The sequence below is a fragment of the Emys orbicularis genome, chromosome 7, assembly GCF_028017835.1.
Source record: "Emys orbicularis isolate rEmyOrb1 chromosome 7, rEmyOrb1.hap1, whole genome shotgun sequence".
NCBI classification, from domain to species: Eukaryota; Metazoa; Chordata; order Testudines; family Emydidae; genus Emys; species Emys orbicularis.
This window is the reverse complement of record NC_088689.1, coordinates 104,111,305-104,130,293: the sequence shown is the minus strand read 5'-3', so window position 1 is coordinate 104,130,293 and position 18,989 is coordinate 104,111,305. Positions and strand designations below refer to the sequence as shown.

The 18,989-nt window shown below is 40.1% G+C and overlaps 1 protein-coding gene across 1 annotated transcript in view; it reads right to left on the bottom strand.

Moving 5' to 3' along the window:
- Positions 1-18,989, bottom strand: part of CACNA2D3 (calcium voltage-gated channel auxiliary subunit alpha2delta 3) — a 729,039-nt gene that overhangs the window by 545,135 nt on the left and 164,915 nt on the right. Inside the window, exon 3 of the mRNA XM_065407986.1 lies at positions 4,921-5,037. Coding sequence (XP_065264058.1) covers positions 4,921-5,037 — 117 coding nt within the window. The remainder of the gene's footprint in view (positions 1-4,920; positions 5,038-18,989) is intronic.

Below are 18,989 nucleotides of genomic sequence, written 5' to 3'. Positions count from 1 at the left end.
ACTGGCTTGACTGGAAAATTAAACCTTTATTTAATTGCCCAATATATTTGTCCCATTTGTATAAGCAGTAAGATTTTTCCCAGCCTGACTGTAGATGACTTTGAGATACACTAGAACAGTGGGTTCTCAACCAGGGGTTCCCGTGCCCCTGGGGATACGCAGAGGTCTTCCAGGGAGTACGTCAACTCATCTAGATATTTGCCTAGTTTTACAACAGGCTATAGAAAAAGCACTACTGAAGTCACTACTGATTTTGGGGGCTTTTTCTTACAGAGGAACCTATTACCCCCCCCCCCCACCCCCTGTCCTTATTTTTTACAGTACAACCTAAAATTTCATACAGACAAGGACTTGTTTATACTGCTTTATATACTATACACTGAAATGTAAGTATAGTATTTATATTCTAATGGATTTATTTTATAATTATACGGTAAAAATGAGAAAGGAAGCCATTTTTCAGTAATAATGTGCTGTGACACTTTTTTTTTATGTCTGATTTTGTAAGCAAGTAGCTTTTAAGTGAAGTGAAACTTGGGGGTATGCAAGACAAATCAGACTCCTGAAAGGGATACAGCAGTCTGGAAAGGCTGAGAACCACTGCACTAGAACGTGTTCTTCACTATTATAAATAGGGTGACCAGATGTCCTAATTTTATAGAGACAGTCCTGATTTGGGGGGCTTTTTCTTATATAGGAACCTATTACCCCCCACCCCCTGTCCTTATTTTTTTACACTTGCTACCTGGTCACCCTAATTATAAAGACAATTAAAAATGAGCAGCATTGTATCAGTCCCACTTAGTTTCACTTCAACTTAAGCATTGCACAACAATTTTTACAACAAAATTACTAAATCTTAACCCAGCTACCAACTATTGCATTAATCATCCGGGATATATTAGTTAATGAGAACATCCTTAACTACAGCAACCATACATTAATGTTAACTAGATCTAGAATTATTTGTAAATTTTCAGCATAATAAAGAAAGTTACCTATAAAAGCATACCTCACCAAGCAGATGACAAAAGGTTTAGCACTTTTAGTTTCCCATTTACTTTACACATCTGACAGCATGAAAATAGGACTTTCTGTGATAGGATAATTGCATACTGAAGAGTAATTCAAGTAGTGGATGAGTATGATAAAAATCACACTGAATCAACTAATCACTATGAAAAGTGATGAGAAAGAAAGATAAAATCAAGCCAGAATATAAAAGGAGGAAAAATGTTCAACACTGATTAGTAGCTGAGAACAAGTTGATGCGTTTAAAAAATATCTGAAGGACTTTAAATTACTCTATTTCTGTATTTTCAAGTTTTATCAGGACCTATTTCACACAGATTAAACAGTCTACATTACTAGGATTTTCTGAATGATGACTGCCTCCGATCACTATTTCTGCCAAATGCTGAAAATATGCTGTTTGAAATAATTATTATGTGCCAGTCACTTGAAATACTATTTCAATCAAAATGTAGATTTCTGGCAGAGATGACTACTTGCAGTTAATTCAATTAGTAATTAGGACTGTATCAAATTGTGGTACCATTAGAGCAGCAACATTGTATGAATATTTGGATTTTGAACCCTGTTGATGGATGCCCCAATTATGTCGGATGGGGGGAATTCTGGAGTGTTTCCATTATATTGGGGCTTACTGGATTATGAGTGTCTGAGCTCTAGAAGTTAATATTTTGGTTGCAATTTTGAAATTTAGGTTTTGGAATGAGCATTGATCTTTGGCATAGGTTCTTCTTGTACCGGTTTCTTATTAATCTAAATAAATACCAGAATCCTGCAATATTTACATTAAAAAAACATTATTCCAGGATCACATAAATGCAGCATGCTTTTTGTCTCAAGTGGAAGCATAGATGAGCTAACTGTAGATTTGCTGCACAAGATACAAGTTGTGTAGAACTAGCATTGTACTACAGGATTTCAGAGCTTTTCAAGAAGTGCAACTGGCAAACTGCCATCCTTCACATTATAAATGTATTATTATAACTTCAAAAACATAGCACTCACTCACTAAGCCTCAGCAGGAATAGGCATCTTATTCATCCCTCTAACTGTCACCTCAAAATATCTAAGGTGGCTACATGTTATGTAACTGTTTCCAGTAAAGCTATTATCTTGCAATCAGAGCTAAGCAGATTTTCAATAATAATAAAACCACTTCCAAATTTGGTTTTGCAAACTTTTTTTTCTTAAAGATTAAGGAGAACAAGACATATGTGTATCGGGAACTCTGGGTTCTAGCCACCTTTTATTGCACCAAAGCCTCTTCTCACCATACTGTATTCATGCTTTAATTTCATAGAATTCTGGCGGACTGTTACTCAGAGCAATGCATTATGGTCCATATAAAACATTATTTCTTGGATATCAAGACTATGTCTATAAAAGGAGATATCAAGACCATGTCTATAAAACATTTCTAAACACCACACAAATTCAAATTATAGAGCATGCACTGCAGTGCTGTAACTGAGACACCAACTGCTCTTTCCTACTGATTCCCCATTCCTGTAAACAGACATTGTCTTTCATTACCTGTAGTTTGCGACTCTCTGTTAGCTACAAATATCAGTGCTGCACTGAAATGCTTTAGTGGAGCTCTCTTGATGCTTTTTTCCCACATTTCCTGATCTCAAAGCAGTACTCCTTCTGCTAGGAAATAAGGAAACTGATCCCTTCACAGTCAATATTATGCAACTCCCTGCAGAAGATATTCAAGTGCAGGTTCTGCTCTAAAAAGGGGCAGTAAAAATAGCATTGTGGGGTATCATGTATATTATCTCTCAGAGCCTCCCTGTCAAGTGTGCTCAGTTTATAGGTTAAAAGACATTTTATTTTACAGTCAACCCAGAAAACTCAACCTTGAATCTGGAAATCTAGCAGAATTCTTTACTTTTTCTGCTCATGCACAAGAAAAACAGTTCTACAGGTCAAATTTTGCCTTCAGTCACACCAGTGAAACTCCAGTGTCTTCAACTGCTGCTTTCAGTGACACTTCTGGAACCGCAGGACCTTCAGTGCATTGATGTGGACACAGCAGCAAAATGAGGACAAAATGCATAGAATTTAGTGGCAGGCCACAACTTTTATTAAACTTTATCATAAGGGAGGGGAGCTACCCACCCACCACCAATACTCTCCTATACTAGCCATTTAATTGGTTCCAGTGCTGGGCACCTTACCCGTAATGTGGGGTAGAGTCTCCTCAGCTTACCCGCATGACTCAGCTCTCTCTGAGTCCTAGCACCCTCTGTCCCTGAAGGAGACAGAGGGTGCAGCAGGGCAAGGACCTCAGCCCGAGAGGGCCACAAGGTCTCACCCTATCACATGAGTCCAAGGCCCATCACCAAAATTTCAGGTCTTTTACCTCTCTTAACTGCACAGGAAACTAACCACAGGGGGAACCAGTGACTATCTTTGTCACCCCACACACACAACCACACCGCACACCTCCTGGTATCAATTCCTGCCCAATACATACCCTCATAACCGTTCTCAAACCTCATTGCACCACGACCCCCTTCTGACAACAAAAATTACTACATGACCTCAGGCAGGAAGGCAGAACTTGAGCCCCGCCTCCCTCAGGCTTCAGCTTCAGCCCTGGGCCCCAGCAAGTCTCACGCTAGCCCTGGTAACCCCATTAAAATGGGGTTCTGACCCACTTTGGGGTCCTGACCCACAGTTTGAGAACCGCTGAGTGTACCCCTATGTCAGCACCTCCATTTAACAAATGTACACAATCAACTTGGAAAACTTCTGGCCAATTGTAACAGATGTTCCTGTGCTGTATCACTGAACCCCCTATGTCCAGGAATATCTTGGTGACCTGTCTATTCACTTTCATCCATCTTCTTTTACATCCTGAGGAGGAGGACGAGGATTGCTGCTGCAAGATGGTGAGTAACCCTGCTGGAACAGAGCCAAAAGAGGTTCCACATGGCCCGTGCACTGGGCTAAATCCTGGGAGCTGGGAAATGCTGGCCAACCGGCACCCCTCTCCCCCAGCCAGCCAATGAATGCCACAGACTCCCAGAGGAGGAGCTACCTTTTGTCCCTTGCTGAGGGTCTCCGTCCCTTACCTCTGGAAATGACCCCCTTTCACTGCCGGCCCTATCGATTTCCCCTACCCATGTATGCAGGTGGGTGGCATTTTGCACATGTATAAATGAATGGAAGTTAATAAACAATTGTTGATGATACCCAAGAAGAAACAGAATACAGCTCACTCTCTCAGCTGTGTGGGTTGTGCAAAGCTAACGGGAATCAAAAGTGGTAAAAACATTTATTTTTGTCACTAAAATCAGCATATATGACTCTGAAAACACAAATTGCCACTCCACCCGTTATAAACATTGCTGTGGAAAGGAGTTTCAGCAATATGAGACAAGCAGAAAATGATGTACAGTAGACACATTTGCCACCCTTTGTTACACATTTACCACAGATGGGGGGAAGGGGAATCAGATTGTTCAATCAAGGGAGATTAGACTAGGCAGATCCCTTCAAATATTATTTTTTATAGTTCTACAGGGTACTGCAATTAATTCTGCTTTGGTTTGGTTTTGTTGATATACAGATATATGTATACCATTATTTTATCAGCAAATATGACACTAAGAATATTTGTAATAAACTGGTACTTCAAAGCTTGCCACATATGCAAAGCTTTTACATGATTATCATAGGTAAATGCACTGCCAAATTTATCTTACTGATAGTATAATCAACTTTCATCTACTTCTGAGAGCTGGACCTTAAAAACACTTCTGAAGTCTTTCGGTACTTTTTACACCATCACCTTCAATTACCATGGATGCAACATTCTAAGCTACTGACACATTTTGTACAACTGCACAAAATATTAAAGCAAAATTATCTGCTACTTACCCGTACAGCTTCAGACTTTTTATGAAACATTTCTTCCATACTTTTTGCTAGCTTTTTCACAAGCTGAAGGCCATCAATTTCTTCTATTGAAACCTCCTTCTCGTATTCTTTGTATTTCTGCAAGAAAGTAGAATTGTAAAAGGAAGTTACTTGAAATTCTGACAACTTGTAACTCGATGCATACTCCATTTTTTCTGGCTTTTGTACATTTCCTTGGTATTCAGTTGGGTACTGGAGAGCTAGTTAATGCAAAAACACTTTTACTGAGATGGATCTGTTAGATTCAGAACGCCAATGGTGAAAACTAGAACAAAATGTATTCATCCCTTCCACTGTGGGGAAAGGAACCAAAACTGCTCAAACATACATAACAGCAAATAGTATAACCAAAAAGACCTTATTTTAAACTAGTGATATGTCCCTAGTCCCCTCTAGTTTTAGGTCCCCAGAGCTAGCCTCCTTCAACTAAAATTAAACAGAACTTGAATAATCTAGCTCTTCTTAGGCCCTGATTCAGAAAACCATGTAAGCATGTGCTTAACTTTATATACATGCATACGGCTATCCCTAAACAGCAAAGTGCCCTTTCACAGGAACAAATGAGGACGAATCCTACTTTGTGGTCTCTTCTCTTTTCAATGCACGTTTATGCACAAGTAACTCTTGGTAGCATGAATAAGAATTAGACAGGTATGGAGAGACAAATACATCCCAAAAGCATGTCAGCCATTCATTTGCGGCCTCCTTTTGTTCTTTTCTGCATGTCAACATTTTGAATTTTATTTCTGTATCGGTATTTACAATAATAATAAAACAACTGTATTTTCTTTGGGATCAGTCCTGAAGATGGTAGTGTATTCCCCTCCCACCATGAATAATCCCATTATAGTCAATACACTCAGCCATAAAGGTTTTCATAATCAGGCTATAGTTTTGTAATCTGACTCCCTCTCTTTAAGGGTTTACTCTTGCTGCTTATGAACGAAGTAATTGGCAAAACTCCCACTATGGCAAGAGGAATACGATAGTATATAATTAGGGATGAACCCATCAAATTTAATATCATGAATTATATCCTTTTCATATTATTAATTATATTTAATTATTCTATAGAATTATTCTATTCCATTCCATAGCTTCATCAGGAACAGAAGCAAGCATATTATTAATTAATTATTATTATTATTAGGTGCCTCCACGAACAGATAAGTAATGTGAGGTTCCTGCTCTGAAGAGTTTACCATCAAAGTTCATTTAAAATACTAGGAGGATGCATAGGAGTTACAGTAATAAGATACACAACTACTTATCAAAGACATGTGAGCATCATGGTGGGACACTTTAAAAAATAAACACTAATGAGAAATGAGTTTATATATGGAGAAATATATGAACGCTTACTGTTGAATATATTATTTTTTAATGCTAGACCACATTATAGAGACAAATATGAACCAAAATCCTTGATCTGAGGAGCTCACATTCAAAGTGAAGAAAGGCAATATCATTTGGCTTGTGGTTATGTTCCACTACAAATTAGGTTTTTTTTAAATCTCTACCCTCTACACGCTCCATGCACCATTCTTAAGCTCAGGCACTGCCAGTAAAATTTAAGACTTTTCAAAATTAGCAAATTAATGCCCTGATCCTGCAAACACTTAAGCATGTGCACAACTTTACTCATATGAATAGTCCTATTTGACATTCACATGTCCACTCACAGGAAGCAAATTCTTCCAGGAAATCTCATTGTAAGAGTTATGCTCACTGGTCAGGAAATAGAAGTACTATCATGTGACTAAAAGCGAAGCATTGCAGCTCAAATTTGATATTTTCAATTTTGACCACCAAGCCATAAAATGTACAATAGACATGGCACATGCTTCTTGCAGCCCTGATTCAGAAAAGCTCGTGAGTGCTTAAGTCCCACTGACTTAAGCATATATTTAAGTGCTTTGCTGAATCAAGGACCTAACCAGATGTTTACATATTTTCAGTATTACACTCCCCAGTTAGTGCATCATAAGATGACACAATCCTCTAAGATAGAGTATCTTCTTAAAGACAATGCACTCACCACAGCTCAACATGGCATCCTGGCCAGAAGCAAAAGGTTGTTGCCCTTTTAAGGACCCTACAGTCATAGTACAGGGGGAAAGTTTACAGGGACAGGAAAGAGCTGGAGGGAGGGTAGGGAGCACTACCCTGCCTGCTGACCAAGAGAGTGGCAGGTATTTATACCCTGGGCAGCACCAGAGAAGCCCTCTTTTATCTGGATCAGGCTGGCAGAGACTACGATACCCATACGAGGAAATAAGGAAACAAATCAACAGAGCCAGACGTGTACCCAGAAGCCTCCTGCTGCAAGACAAGCCCAAGAAAGAAACCAACAGAACTCCACTGGACATCACCTACAGTCCTCAGCTAAAGCCTCTCCAACGCATCATCAGTGATCTACAACCCATCCTGGACAACGATCCCTCGCTTTCACCGGCCTTGGGAGGCAAGCCAGTCCTCGCCCACAGACAACCTGCCAACCTTAAGCATATTCTCACCAGCAACCACACACCGCACCATAGTAACTCTAACTCAGGAACCAATCCATGCAACAAACCTCGATGCCAACTCTGCCCACATATTTACACCAGCAACACCATCACAGGACCTAACCAGATCAGCCACATCATCACCGGTTCATTCACCTGCACGTCCATCAATGTAATATACGCCATCATGCGCCAGCAATGCCCCTCTGCTATGTACATCGGCCAAACTGGACAATCCCTACATAAAAGGATAAATGGACACAAGTCAGATATTAGGAATGGCAATATACAAAAACCTGTAGGAGAACACTTCAACCTCCCTGGACACACAATAGCAGAGTTAAAGGTAGCCATCCTGTAGCAAAAAAACTTCAGGACCAGACTCCAAAGAGAAACTGCTGAACTTCAGTTCATTTGCAAATTTGACCCCATCAGCTCAGGATTAAACGAAGACTGAATGGCTAGACAACTACAAAAGCAGTTTCTCCTCCCTTGGTGTTCACACCTCAACTTCTAGAAGAGGGCCTAATCCTCCCTGACTGAACTAACCTCGTTATCTCTAGACTGATTCTTGCCTGCATATTTATATCTGCCTCTGGAAATCTCCACCACATGCATCTGATGAAGTGGGTATTCACTGTTAGTCTATAAGGTGCCACAGGACTCTTTGTCGCAATGTATATATTGTAACTTGTCCCAGTTGCAAATAAGTTTGATCTTGTTTTATACTAAAGGTGAGTAAACAGTTAATTTGTTACAAAAATATTGGACAAGTGTTTGCCTATTTCTGCTTATGGAATGCTGCAAACAAAACAAGGTTTCCTTGAATTTATTCAACTTAATCCTATTTATTTTATTCATTTTTTTATTTATTTTATTTTTGGTGATTTTTCTCTTATTCTATAATTAGGTCAAAATTCAAAATCCCAAATAGAAGATTTTTAATCAGTTTCGCTAGTCACATAAAAGTGACATGAAATTGACTGATTTAGGGAATGAAAACAATTAACATAACACTTCACAATCAAGTTTCTTGGAATTTGGTTTCTGAGACATTTGAGTTTATGAGCCCAAAATATCATTTTCTGTGACCATTCATGCTAGGAAAGGTGAACTGCACAAGTGTTCATACTAAAGAAACATGAAAAGGAAGTAAACACAGCTGAAGTGAATTAAAGTAAACAATCAAACCAATATCTGCAGATTTTTTTTGTAGCATTTATTTTTGTTTGCAATCATATAAAAATAATTTTCCATTTCTAATGTCAACATTCTTGCAAAAAGAGTAATGGATGCCTGAAAGAAAAGCAAGTTGGGGGACAATACAATATATAGTATGATTGTATGATCGTTTTGTGCCCCAAGGTAACCTTTTCATCACTCTCTGAAGACCTATCTACACTAAGAAGGTCTTTTGTTTTGTTTTTAAGTTCCCCACCTTTGGTAACACCCGCTCAACTCCACTGGTGTTAGCACAGTTAGTCCGAGGGAAGACTGAATGCCACAAGTATTTTTAACACCATATTGAGACTCCAGAGAAAGTGCAACAACAAAAAAAGTTGATAATACTTGAATTCAGGTAGCTCTTCAAGACCAAGAGTAAATTCCAGTGATGGACAGTAAGCACAAGCTCAGGAAACATATAGCAAGAAGGGTTCTTTTTTGCCATACTAAAATTTTCAGAAAACAATGGTCTATACCGGGGTCGGCAACGTTCGGCACGTGGCTCGCCAGGGAAAGCACCCAAGCGGGCCGGACCAGTTTATTTACCTGCTGACGCGGCAGGTTCGGCCGATCGCGGCCCCCACTGGCCGCGGTTCGCCGTCCCGGGCCAATGGGGACGGCGGGAAGCGGCGCGGGCCAAGGGATGTGCTGGCCGTGGCTTCCCGCCGCCCCCATTGGCCTGGGACAGCGAACCGCGGCCAGTGGGGGCTGCGATCGGCCGAACCTGCCGCGTCAGCAGGTAAATAAACTGGCCCGGCCCGCTAGGGTGCTTACCCTGGCGAGCCACGTGCCGAACGTTGCCAACCCCTGGTCTATACTCACTTAAGCCTGACTACATGTCTGTAATGACCTATTTAGATGGGACCTTTTGTGAACTATATAATCTTTTTGATCAATACCCTTGGGAGAAACTTTCATGAACAGGATCAATAAAGAAGCAGCTGTAGTACTCTCCTGGAATCAACTAAATATTTGAGCCAATGACATTAATTACTGTCTAACAAGTTTTGTAACTAAAACTTGCCCATGGAATTAATATCATGAAGATCAGGGGAAATAGAAGATTTCTCAGTAAACTTCTAGGTGCACTATGAATTTCAGATTTTCTATAACATTGCCATTTCAGCAGTACATACTAAAGACTTACCATTGTGCAATTTTGTTCTAATAGACTTTTCAAAAGGAGTCTATTAATTAAACTCTAACTAGTTTTGAAAAGCTTCATTTAAACCAACCTGAATTTTGATGCTGCTTTTTTTTTTTAAATCTGCCATGTTAATAGAACAAGCAGAATTTAGGCTACTATTCCCCAAGGATATTTATGCCATTTTATATAATTAACTAAACCCAATTTTGTGTTCTTCTACCCACTTTGATCAAATGAGCATAAAGTAGCTTGTTATCCATGCACAGTAACTACTTCATTTTCACTGATCAGAGCAAGCGAAAGAACAGAGTCCACAGTAGGCAGTGACACAATATTGTAAAATATATCAATTGTGCCAAAAAGTAGTATGCTGAAAAATCTGATTCCATTAAAACTGATTCCATTAAAAGCTGCCTGCTTTCCTCAGTGATATTTTTTGATAAATCCAGGTCTAAAAAGACTGCCTAGAAGAACTGCTGTGCTTATTATATCTATAGGTCAGCACGTAGAGAGGCAATTCCCTGAAATGCTTATTTCAGGCTGCATGATCAGTGTTTAACATATCCGATTCTGATAAAAGTGTTTTTTTTAACAATTGACCTTTGGGTTCCTGGAAAGTCTTCTTAAATGAATTGCTTGAAGAGATTGTTTTCAGGTCATAACAAGGTTAGATCAATGAGTTCTATCAAGTGAAGAAAACCAGAAAATTATTGTTTGTGGAAACTGACTGATGCAGCTCTAAGACATCAACAATTTTTCTTGTCACTCCCGGTATTATGCGATATATTCTATCAGTCTGTTGTGAGAAACTATTTCTAAAAAAATCTCTATTTTGAGTGATTAGTGCTTTTTAAACAGACGGATTTACAGACTATTAAAATAAAAGTGGATGATTTCGGCTCTCTTCTGCTTTACATGGAGAAAATGCAAACTAATGTGTAACATAAGTCTACAATTTTACGATGTCTGTTCATACATGTTACAGTAACTCCTCGCTTAACGTTGTAGTTATGTTCCTGAAAAATGCGACTTTAAGCGAAACGATGGTAAGCGAATCCAATTTCCCCATAAGAATTAATGTAAATGGGGGGGGTTAGGTTCCAGGGAAATTTTTTTCACCAGACAAAAGACTATATATTATATACATATACACACAGTATAGGTTTTAAACAAACAATTTAATACTGTTCACAGCTATGATGATTGTGAAGCTTGGTTGGGGTGGTGAAGTTAGAGGGTGGAAGAGGGTGGGATATTTCCCAGGGAATGCCTTATTGCTAAATAATGAACTAGAACTTGGCTGAGCCCTCAAAGGTTAACACATTGTTGTTAATGTAGCCTTTCACACAAGGCAGCACGAACATAAGGGAAGGGAGACAGCATAGCAGACAGAGACAGACACACACTTTGTGTGTGGGAGAGAGAGAGAGAGAGATGCACACTGCCCCTTTAAGTAAGCTGACCCACTCTTAAGTGCATTGCCTTTTTAAGTGGATCAGGAAGTTGAGACAGCAGCTGCTGCCCCAAGCTCTCTATGTCTCTCTCCGTCTATGTCCCCTCCCTGCTCTATATGGAGAAGCGGTAAGCGGGGTGCAGGAGCAGGGGGGAGAGGGACACCCTGACATTAGCCTCCCCCCCCTTCCTCCACTGCACAGCAAGCAGGAGTCTCTGGGAGCAGCTCCAAGGCAGAGGGCAGGAGCAGCACATGGCAGTGGGGGGAGGGACAGCTGAACTGCCAGCAATTGGTAGCCTGCTGGGCGGCTGCAGCACAGGGAACTTAGGGGAGTGGGGAGCTGATAGGGGGGCTGCCGGTCCACCCTGGTTCCAAGCCCCCACCAGCTAGCTGCAACAGGCTGCTCTTCCTGCAAGCAGTGGACAAAGCAGGCAGCTGCCAAACGACGTTAGAAGGGAGCATTGCACAACTTTAAACAAGCATGTTCCCTAATTGATCAGCAATGTAACAATGAAACAACATTAACCGGGATGACTCTAAGTGAGGAGTTACTGTACTTTCACTTGTCTTAATTAACATTTGTAACCCAGGTTAATGGGTCTGATGAAAAAGGGAGCCAAGTTTGTTGCGGGTAAATGAGAGACAGGGAAGACTGCAGTGTGCTCACTTCACCAACAGTGATTGGGCAAACCTTGCGGGATAGAAGGTTGACTAAGCCAATTGGAGGGGGGGATGAGAGGAGGACAGTTCTGCCTCAGGGGAGTGCAGGTGCTCCCTGAGTGCCTCCACCTGCCTGAGGGAACACTGGCACTCCCCTGGCTGTCTCCCTTTGCAATGATGTTGCCTATTTGCCCTGAAAGGGGGTTGGCAAACTACTCTGGGAGGGGACAACTGATCTTGGAAACACCGAGGAGACCCCTACACCATGGAGGTTTTCTCCCACTGTGAGTAACGCCTATTGCTGCTGCACAGAGGTTAGTCCCCTGGGCGAATTGATAACTTCATCACCTCGCCACACAAAAGCATCTTCAGGCCTGCAATGCCTCAAGGTATGTGGGTTCCTCCATATTACGGAGCCCACTGATGTGAAATAAACTAGATTCACGAATCCAGGGAAATTCACCCTGGGAGTTGTGTTACTTGGGGGGTTATATAGTGTTACTGGTGTACCCACTCCAAATCCATCATCTCCTTCTCCTTATATGAGTCCTCTACATTTCCCTTTGTAAATAAAATGTACATTGTTTGTTGGTTCAGAAGAGTATATGTACAACATATCAGGTTAGTCATAGGGTAAGTACTGGGACAGGTTGAAACCACATAGGGAGGTACAGAAGGGTTCCTGACTACCTTAAATAGTCAGGTGGAGGCACCACCACATCATAACTAAGAACCCAGACCACTGAAATGCACTAAGACCAAAGCAGAGGGATACAAGGTAATGGCTCCTGTAGATGGTCAGCTGCCCTTAGGGGTATGGTGACCCATAAAACCCCCTTATACATGAATATATTTCAACATACAGAAAGAGTTGGAGCAAATCAAGGATATTATTTAAGCTCTCATTGAAAAGACCACACATCTTCTATGACGACACATGTCTAGCTGACTGTTGGAAGCCTCTATGAATATTTGCATCAAACTAGGAGTATATACTTATCTGCAGGGTCTTGGCAGCTAAGGAGTTTATTTAATATGTATTTTGCATCAGCAGTTTCATTGCCTTAAAAGTACTTCTTATATTATTTTTGCTGCCAAAGGCAGCAGATTCCAAAAATGGAGACATTTTGTGGTTGGAAAGAACACCAGCTGTTTTTAGTATCCTGGCACCCTAGTGAATGTGTTTAATGGGAAGAAGTCCGGTTTAATTTGTGCACGTCTATACAATTTTTCTACAATGCTCACTATGCATGAGACTGGGAACGTAGATTGGATCTAGAAGCAAATTGGCTTTATGGTAAATATTAATACAGAAAGTTTGAACTGTTAAAAATATGTGGAGAACAATAAAACTTAAGTGACAGCCACAATTATAAATAGATTTTCCTCCTTCCACTAGAGCAGTGGTGGGCAACCTGCGGCCCGCGGGCTGCAGGGACGTACTGGCCGCTGCTTCCCGCAGCTCCCGTTGGCCGGGAATGGTGAACCCTGGCCACTGGGAGCTGCGGGAAGCCGGGCCTGCGGACGGTCAATGTAAACAAACTGTCTCACAGCCTGCCAGCGGATTACCCTGATGGGCCGCAGGTTGCCCACCACTGCACTAGATACAGTCTGAACCACAGACTTCCATCATTGTCTTAACAGGAACTTTGCAGCCGTGAACTTCTGTATTGTTGCATTGGCTGATTTATTTAATTTCAAATGAATTTCATATAAAATATGATTATTTCTTCCACTCTGATGCAATCTTGAGAAAAACAGCAGCTGTCCCATCAAAACTGCAACTAAGCAAACCACCATGATTACAAGGGTTAGGGACAGGAAACAGGGCTTTATGTCCCCGCCCTTTTGGGGGGGGGGGTAAAATCTCATGGTGCTACAACCCTGGATGGTTTCTCAAAGCAACACCTTGTTCAGCTGCTCTCTCTGCACTCTGTGAATATATTTGGTGACACTGTACGTAATATTTTAAATAAATAGGTTTTCCAATATTCTATGCTTTACTTCAGTTCATAAGACATTGAAATGCTCTGACCAGTATTATTTCTAAAGCCTGCAATGATACATTTACATTGCTAAAGAAGGAAAACAGTCTCAATAGCTTAACAGTAAGTAAATGCTGGGGAGTAGCACATCATTTCATGAAAGGTTAGGGTCACAGCTGAACACTTCCTCTGATAAGTGGATTTCTAGTTCTCAAGAAGATTGAGTACAAATAGTCCAAGCAACTTTTGATTTGCTACATTACAAGAAATATTTGAAACTCTGATTCTGTTAGTGAAATCATCATTTAGTATGAAATCCTCCACAGAGCCAAGAAATCCTCCACAGAGCCAAGAGCATTTATCATTTGAGAAAACAGACACAAAAAATGCATTATTTCTGCAGCTTCTATTTTACCAGATCATTTCACACAAGCACAAGGAAAAGAAAAACACTATTTCACTGTCAGAACTTTTAATGTTGTTCATACACTTGGGTCATTTTTTAAACCTTGCCTAACTGAACATCTAGTAATAATGTACCAGAAATCAACCTACACAAAGCTGAGGTTGGAAGTGGTCTGTGCAATACAAATAATTGGTAGTGGAGTGTCAATAAATAATAGGAAGCATGGGTGGGCACGGCAACAGGAAAATACCTTTTCGAAGCGGGACAGCTCTGGAAAGAAGCTATATATTAGTCAAAGGTAGGTTATTTTTTCAATAGGGAACAGAGGTTGTTGTGCATGCACACATTCATCTCGATCATCTCTCACTGAAAGAAAGATAATTGCTCTCTAGTAACTTTGCTTAAATAGGTAAATAAATAAATGAAATATTCACCAAACATTATTTTTAAAGACGTACACTGTCCTTAGCTTGGCTAAATACATATTATGGGCACTAAATGAATTTGATCTAAAGGCTCATCTAATACTCTACAAAACTCTTCTTCTTTTTGCCACTTCCCTATTCGGGATTGATGATTGTTATTTGGCTTCTTCCAAAACTCATGACCATATGCCAGGCTGTCATGCAGATTGGTCTCTCTAGGGTCTACTGATATCCATTCCAGGTACCAAGACTTTGGCCTCTCCCATGGTCATCTTCCATCCACAATCATTACAGGAGCCATCCTACTGATATAGCTTTCAGATATCTGCTGGATATGTTCAACCATTCCAATGTAGCCTAGCCTCCCTCAACTTGTCTTCAATTAGAACGACCCGCATTGGGCCACTGAGCACCTCATTTCGTTTCCTATCATGGAGTGTCCAACCATTTGACATCTCATTCCATGGTGGAGAGCATACAGATTTCCTTTCTTATGGCTGGCCAAGTCTCTGTTCTGTACATTAAGATCAAATTACTGTTTTATACACTATCTTTTCATTACAGAGAATTGGGGTCAGCTCCTTCATTTACTCAAATCAGCTTTAACCTGATGACAGGCATCACTCGGGGAGAAGGGGGGGCACCATCGTCAGCAGCCACTGATCCTAGATATTTAAATTATTTCACTCTTTTAAGCTCTCTGCCTGTGATGTCCTTTATGGTGAGTCCTCCTCCGTGAGTTACCACAGCCTTGTATACTCTAAAAAGCTGCTAAGTACAACTACCATCCACACTAAATGGAAGAATGCAGTGTCTAGGAACACTGATATCCCTTTAAATGGTTTGTGAGAACACCGTAAGTGCCACAAGAGGTAAGTTTCAAAAGCTGCCAGAAACCAGTCAGAGCAGAAGTATGCATGTAGCTAGATCTTGCAGGTGTTGCATATTTTGTAAAATGGTTATTTGTGACCCAACTGTCCCATGTGGCTTCTTCACTTTGTTTTTGTTGTGTGAAGAGTGAAAGACGATGGAATGTGTCAGGCAAATAGAAGGGGTGTATATATGCGCACATGTATAAGGATAGCAGCATGCAGTTGGGTCACAAAAAACATTTTACAAAATATGCACAAATTCCTCAAGGGCTAGCTACATGCATACTTCTGCTCTGACTGATTTCTGGCAGCTTTTAAAACTTCTCTCTTGTGGCACTTAATGTGTTCTCACAAGCCATTTAACAGGATACTATTCTGTTCCCTTACACTGCATACTCCCGTTTAGTGTGGATGCTAGTTGTACTTCACAGTTTTGTAGAGCTCTGCAGTGATGGACAGCAGAGCTGGGCAATATTTTTTGGACAAAACATGTTTCACCAAAAAATCAGATTAGGGTTGACTGAAATATTTAGCAAATTCATGTTGAGTTCACCAAATTATTGTGGTGGGGGGGGGGGGGGGGGAAGAGGGGAAGAAAAAAAACCACAAAAAACCTTTCACACAAGTAAAAATATTTTGTTCTCATATTTCCAAAAATGAAATAGTTTTACTTGATTCTAAACTATTTTTTGTTTCAAATTTTTACTTCAATTTTATTTAAAAAATTAAAGGTAAAAAATCCTCAAAAATGAAACTCTTTGTTCCAGGTTGATTAAAATGTTTTGCTCGACCCAAAACATGTTTTCTTTATTTTGTTTTGCTGAAACAAACTGACAAGTTTTCATTTTGAATCAATCTGAAACTTTTTTTTTTTCTTCAATTTTTTGGTTTGGACATTAAACAAAAAAAAATCAATTATTCACACAGCCCGAGTCATGAGCAGCAAGCATGCATATTTTTAGCCCATACACTTTATAAAAAACTAACTTAAATCTTTGAAATATTCAAATCTGAACTGCTGCACTTTTGCAAGTTTAACATGAAATTACAGAAATGCAGGCATAAATTAATGAAAGCCAAAACCAAGTTACTAATACCAGCCTCAAATATTGTGAAAGAAGGGAGGAGGATAGCATGACTTCACTGATCTCCAAATTCCATGCGTATGAAGACGTTCTCAAAAGAGGGAACCTGTCAGACTTTTTGATCTAGTACCAGATGCATTACAACGTCAATTCTGATTATGAAAACTCACCAGAGCAGGAACTCATTGTTAGCACAAAGGTTGACTATACCTCAAATAAATGACATACCATGCAGAAAATCCTCCATCACTCCTGTACATTTAAAATTCGCCTACTTCTAAGCTACAAGAAGAGTATATTGGATATTAGGGGGGAAATTTTAATGTATATATTGCTCTGTATACGGTTTCTGAAGTCTATGGACAATCAAGACAATATTGTGTATTTTCAACAATATAATTAAGCTTCTTAGGGTTGGCATATAGTTCATCCTGAAAATCCACAACTGGAATAGTGAAAATTTGAGGAAGCTTTTCATGATGTAGTTCAAGATTCAGACTGGGTAGGTTACCAGTCCTAGAGGTACTCCCATGGCTGAAGCCACATTATATTTCCTCTAGTTCCCCATGTGTTCAGGAGCATTAATATGCTACTCAGTTTCCCAGGGTAAGAGCATGCTTTATTGTGTGCTCTTGGGTTCCCTGTGAACTCTTTTAAAATATAATTAAAACCCTCAAACATTCTCTTCCCTGTCCTCTGTCTATCAGACTGCAGGTGTTGGCCTCCTAATCTTTAATATTCTTAAAATACCTCCAATTAGTAGGAACAGCATTATTATTTGATATTTTTCCTCACACTGCTGCTGATTTAAAATGAAAATCTAAGACCTTCTCTCTCTCGTTCTCAAACATGCATGTTTCTGCCAGAGGCCCACAGGGTAATTCTCTAATTATCTGTATTTTGTCAGTTGTTACTACCCGAGAACTGATTTATAGGCTGAGATTTCTAAGCCTCATAACATTTCAATTTCAGTTTTGCAAGGGAACACATCCCCACCCCTCAGAGATTAGAGTTCTGTTATCCTGTACCACACACAGGCCTACAATCTGCTGTTTGTGCATTTTTGACCTACCAGAGACCTACACTCCCCTAGGATTTAGTTGTAGTGTTTGGAATTCTCTCTGTTATTACTATAAGGGAACTGATTTAAATCAGAAGTTCAGAGGATCAGTATGAGCAGAAGAGGTCTCTCCCCTAGAAGGCAGCAGTTCAATAGCCAGCGCCAAGCATGGGGTAGGAGCTACATATATTATTCTGCAACAGTCATCTACTAAATTACTTTTATCTGCATGTCTCTGAAAGTTTCCGCTAAAAATCTTGGTTGAAATCCTGGCCCTATAGAGTTCTGCCATTGACTTCAATGGGAGCAGTATTTCATCCTACATCGTTAATTTATCAAACCTAACTGGGATTAGCAATGATTAGAGAAAAATGTGTCAGAGCCTCAGATTGGGCCACAAGTACTCAAAAACCAGCAACAGCACATTTACCGTGAATTAGACAGTCATTACCTACATTATACATTTGCTGACACAGTTTGTGACACATGGTGTTTCTAGAGACAAGGAACGAAAGGCAGATGCGGAGACTCATGAAGAGGGGGTGACAACATTTTAGCAGTCTTGAGGCGGGACAAGCCTCCACTTGCCCTGAACTAGGTGTGGATCTCAGATTAAAGTTCCATTTTCCATTTCATTGCACACATACAAATTCATATTGTATGCACAGGGAGTAATAACAAAAGTGATACTGATTACAACACTGGTTCCTCTTATGTCCTCTTATGCAACTGATATAATCAGAAACCCATGCTGGGACAGACGGCACAGCCTGGCCAGCTTCATAGATCTAGTCAATATTTGTTACATACTATTGGACTGCAAAATTACTCAGCAAGAGGACAGCATGACCAGTCAGGAATTTAATGAACTCAGAATGTCAGAACTATACCTGATCATTTGAGAAGAGGGAACGCCTTTCCTCACACACTGTAGAAACACCTTTATGAGATTTTTCCCATGGCCTCGCTGTTTTCCATTTTTTCCTATGACAATTTAATACACTATAGAAATTGACAGTATGCTAACATAAAAAGGTAGACAGCTAAAATTAATAATCAACATAAACGGATAGGCTTCAGGGCATAAGCAACCAATAGCTTTTAGGAACAATGATAACCATGGTACACCACAAAATGTGAAGCTATGGGAAATACTGAAATACAAAACTCAATAGCTAATGTAACTTCACTGACTTAAGTGAAGTT